General features: G+C 34.4%; 1 protein-coding gene across 1 annotated transcript; it reads left to right on the forward strand.

The window, feature by feature from the left end:
- The first annotated feature begins 247 nt into the window (after nt 1-247).
- Nucleotides 248-3,411, forward strand: LOC130725884 (disease resistance protein Roq1-like). The gene is made up of 4 exons (XM_057577074.1): nt 248-872; nt 1,273-2,371; nt 2,541-2,839; nt 2,956-3,411. The coding sequence occupies exons 1-4, from the start codon at nt 349-351 to the stop codon at nt 2,963-2,965; spliced, it is 1,932 nt and encodes a 643-aa protein (XP_057433057.1). The 5' UTR covers nt 248-348; the 3' UTR covers nt 2,966-3,411.
- Nucleotides 3,412-3,833: the final 422 nt, after the last annotated feature.

The raw sequence follows: 3,833 nt of genomic DNA on the forward strand, positions 1-3,833 counted from the left end.
TATCTAAGTATAATTTAATAGTTGCACATCATACTAGTAAAATTAAATAAGAGCAATCTAGTCAAATTATACTATCAATAATTGTTTTCTTACTCTTTGTGCCACAACCTTAAACTACAAACTTTCTGGAACGGAAGGAGTATTAAATGAGAATGTATATGGAAAAAGTTGTAACAAATAGTCTTGAATTTTTAAAACAACAATCATTTTGAAAAATATATGAAAAGTTAAAACAACAATCATAATCATTTTGAAACATAATAACAAGCAGTGTAATTACACCAGTTCTCTACAATTGCAATTTTAGTTGACTTTAGAGACCCTGTACTTCATATTCCACACCCATACATGGCTGTGCCACTATCATCATCATCATCATCATCATCATCTTCCTCTACTTTATTCACCTATGATGTGTTCATAAGCTTCAGAGGCTATGATACTCGTCATGGTTTCACTGGTAATCTCTACAAAGCTCTTTGTGACAAGGGAATCCGCACCTTCTTTGATGATAAAGAGCTGGAGAGAGGGGAAGAAATCACACCAGTACTTGTCAAAGCCATTGCTGAGTCCAGGATTGCTATCCCTGTATTCTCAGCAAGCTATGCTTCTACTTCCTTTGGCTTGGACGAACTTGTCACCATCATTGACCGCATTAAGAACCAAGGTCGGTTGGTCTTGCCTGTCTTTTATGATGTTGATCCTTCTAAGGTGAGACATCAAACTGGGAGTTACAAAGAAGATCTGGATAAGCATCAGGTGAAGTTTGAACAGAATAAGGAAAAGTTCACGGATAACATGGAGAGGTTGAAGAAATGGAAGACAGCTCTTAGCCAAGCAGCCAACTTGTCCGGCTATCATTTCAATCTTGGGTACCCAACTTTATTTACCTTCTTATATTTTGTCTGTTATATATATATCTTATAACAGTAGTAAATTTTCCCCAGTTGTCCTATTCCATATTCTAGTACCTTCCAAGGTGGACTTTGATGAAATAAATATATACATAGTGATTATTTTCAAACTCATAATGAATCATAAGATTATGTGGGTTTCAAGGGAAACTATTAGGTTTTCTATTCAACTCATCTTATAAATCCATATACCCCAACCAATGGAAGTACTAACCAAAAAAATCTAATAGTAGAATAATTTAGAGTGAAGAAATGCTTATTTATCTTGAACAAGTTATTTCATTGAATGGCACACACTTTGCATTAATGGATATTCTGCATTTAGTATCACTTCACATAAACTTCTCTGTTTTTGCAGGGATGGATATGAATATGAGTTTATTGGAAATATAGTTAAAGAAGTCTCCAATAAGATCAATCGTGTTCCCTTATTTGTTGCAAAATTTCCCGTTGGATTAGATTCTAAAGTGCTAGAAGTAATATCTCTTCTAGATGTTGCATCCGATGATGGGGTTTGCTTGGTAGGGGTTTACGGATTTGGAGGAGTTGGGAAAATAACACTTGCACGAGCAGTTTACAATTCCATTTTTGACAACTTTGAATGTTTATGTTTTCTTCATAATGTGAGAGAAAATTCAAGCAAATTGGAGCGTCTCCAAGAGAAGCTTCTTTCTAAGACAGTTGAACTTGCAATTGACATAGGAGATGTCAATGAAGGAATTCCAATAATAAAACAAAGGTTACAACGAAAGAAAGTTCTTTTGGTTCTTGATGATGTTGACCAATTGAAGCAGTTGCAGGCTATGGTTGGAGGAATTGATTGGTTCGGTCCAGGCAGCAGAGTTATCATTACCACACGAGACAAAAATTTGCTAACAATCCATGAGATTGAAAGAACATATGAAGTAAATGTATTAAATGAGAAAGAAGCTCTTGATTTGTTGACCTTGAATGCTTTCAAAAAGAACAAAGTTGATTCAAGTTACAAGGACGTTATAAATCGTGCAGTAACTTATGCTTCTGGCCTTCCATTGGCTTTGGAAGTAATTGGTTCCAACTTGTTTGGAAAAAATATAGCAGCATGGAATAATACATTAAGTCGGTATGAAAGGATTCCGGATAAAGATATCCAACAGATACTAAAAGTGAACTTTGATGCTTTGGAGGAGGAAGAAAAGAATGTTTTTCTTGACATTGCTTGTTGTTTCAAAGGGCATCCATTGGTTGAGGTTGAACATATACTCCATGCTCATCATGGTGAGTGTATGAAACCTCACATTGGAATATTGGTTGAAAAGTCTCTTGTAAAGATCAGTTCGAATGATGAAGTAACATTACATGACCTGATTGAAGACATGGGTAAAGAAATTGTTCGAATAGAATCAACAAAAGAGCCTGAGAAGCGTAGTAGGTTATGGAGCCATGAAGATATACTTCAAGTTTTAGAGGATGAAACGGTAAATGGTTTGGTTTTTCATCTTTAAACTTGATTTATTGTTTTAGGCCATTATATGCTCTAGTTAGTAGTTATAATTGTTTATTACCCTTAATAATAAGTGAAATTTTCTGTATATGCACGTTTAAGTCTTACATGTACTGTGCTTTATTTGTACATTGTGTTAAAAGGGAACCAGAGATATTGAAATCATCTGCCTGGATTTTTCCTTGACGAGCGAAGAAGAAATAGAATGGAATGGAAAGGGCTTCGAGAATATGAAAAATCTCAGAACACTTATTATTAGAAATGCTCATTTTTCTAAAGCTCCCGAACATCTTCCAAATAGTTTCAGGGTATTGGAATGCGAAAGATATCCTTCAAAGTATTTACCATCTAACTTTCATGCGAAGAAACTTGCCATATGTAAGTTACCCAGATATTGCTTTGTTTTATCCAACTTGGCTGGGTTATTGAAGACAGCACCAAGGCAAGTGTAATGTGTTGATTTATCCAATCTTGTATCTTGATATATAAATTTTCTTTAAAGTTATTAATTTGGTTTTTTTGTTTTATATCTTTGTTTCTACATTTTATGTGTTGCAGAAGCCCGTGAATTTGAAAGTTTAGAAGAACTTGGCAGAGATACTTGATGTATTTGGTCTGTCAAATTTAGAAGAATTTTCTGTTATGGTCTCAGATCACTCAAACTTGGTTGGTGAAGTAGTTCCTTTTCCCTGTGTTATGATTCAACTTGAAGGATAATTCTATGGTGAGTTGAAGTTATCTCCATGTTCTTTTTCACCATAAAATGCAAATGGAGGTTCACGCAATGAGCTGCAAGTTGATGCTATATACTGAGCTATGTGGTTGTATAGCTCCAGTTACGATAACTGATTCAAACTCTGTAAGAGTACGCTGGGCTTGTAACATTTATAGTGATAGAAGGAAACACCTTTGTTGATATTCTCTCATTTGTTATGAAATGGTTGGACAACTCTGGTTTATTCGAGTTACATTTGCAGATGATGCTATTAATGTTATCCTTATTTGTTATTGTAATTTGTTGGCTTCTCAGATTAGTTGCATATGTTTCTAAATGTTATGTTTCCCATTCTCTTTTTTAATCTAGTTTAGTTGCTTTTGCTTTGTTATCCTGATATACATTTTTCATTGTATTTAATTTCCTATCATTCTGCCTACATTTTTTTTTTTATGATCAAAGATCACTCAAACTGAGCTCCTTTTCCCTGTGTTATGATTTAACCTATGTTGAGATGATGTTATCTGGAGGTTCTTTTTAATCATAAAATGCACATGGAGGCTCTCAAAATGAGATGCAAACTGAGGCTGGTGAGCTATGTTGTTGGTCTTATAGCTCCAGTAATGATAGCTGATTCAATTCTATAGTCTTAAGCAGGGCTTGTTACATTTTTGGTGATAAAGTGAAACTATCTTGTTGCTACCTTAATGGAGTTAAATTT

This window comes from Lotus japonicus, chromosome 6 (genome assembly GCF_012489685.1).
Source record: "Lotus japonicus ecotype B-129 chromosome 6, LjGifu_v1.2".
NCBI classification, from domain to species: domain Eukaryota; kingdom Viridiplantae; phylum Streptophyta; class Magnoliopsida; order Fabales; family Fabaceae; genus Lotus; species Lotus japonicus.

Coding starts and splice junctions, on each gene's coding strand:
- LOC130725884 (XM_057577074.1), top strand. CDS start 349: ATGGCTGTGCCACTATCATCATCATCATCATCATCATCATCTTCCTCT. Junction 873..1,272: donor GGCTATCATTTCAATCTTGG/GTACCCAACTTT, acceptor CTGTTTTTGCAG/GGATGGATATGAATATGAGT. Junction 2,372..2,540: donor AAGTTTTAGAGGATGAAACG/GTAAATGGTTTG, acceptor TTGTGTTAAAAG/GGAACCAGAGATATTGAAAT.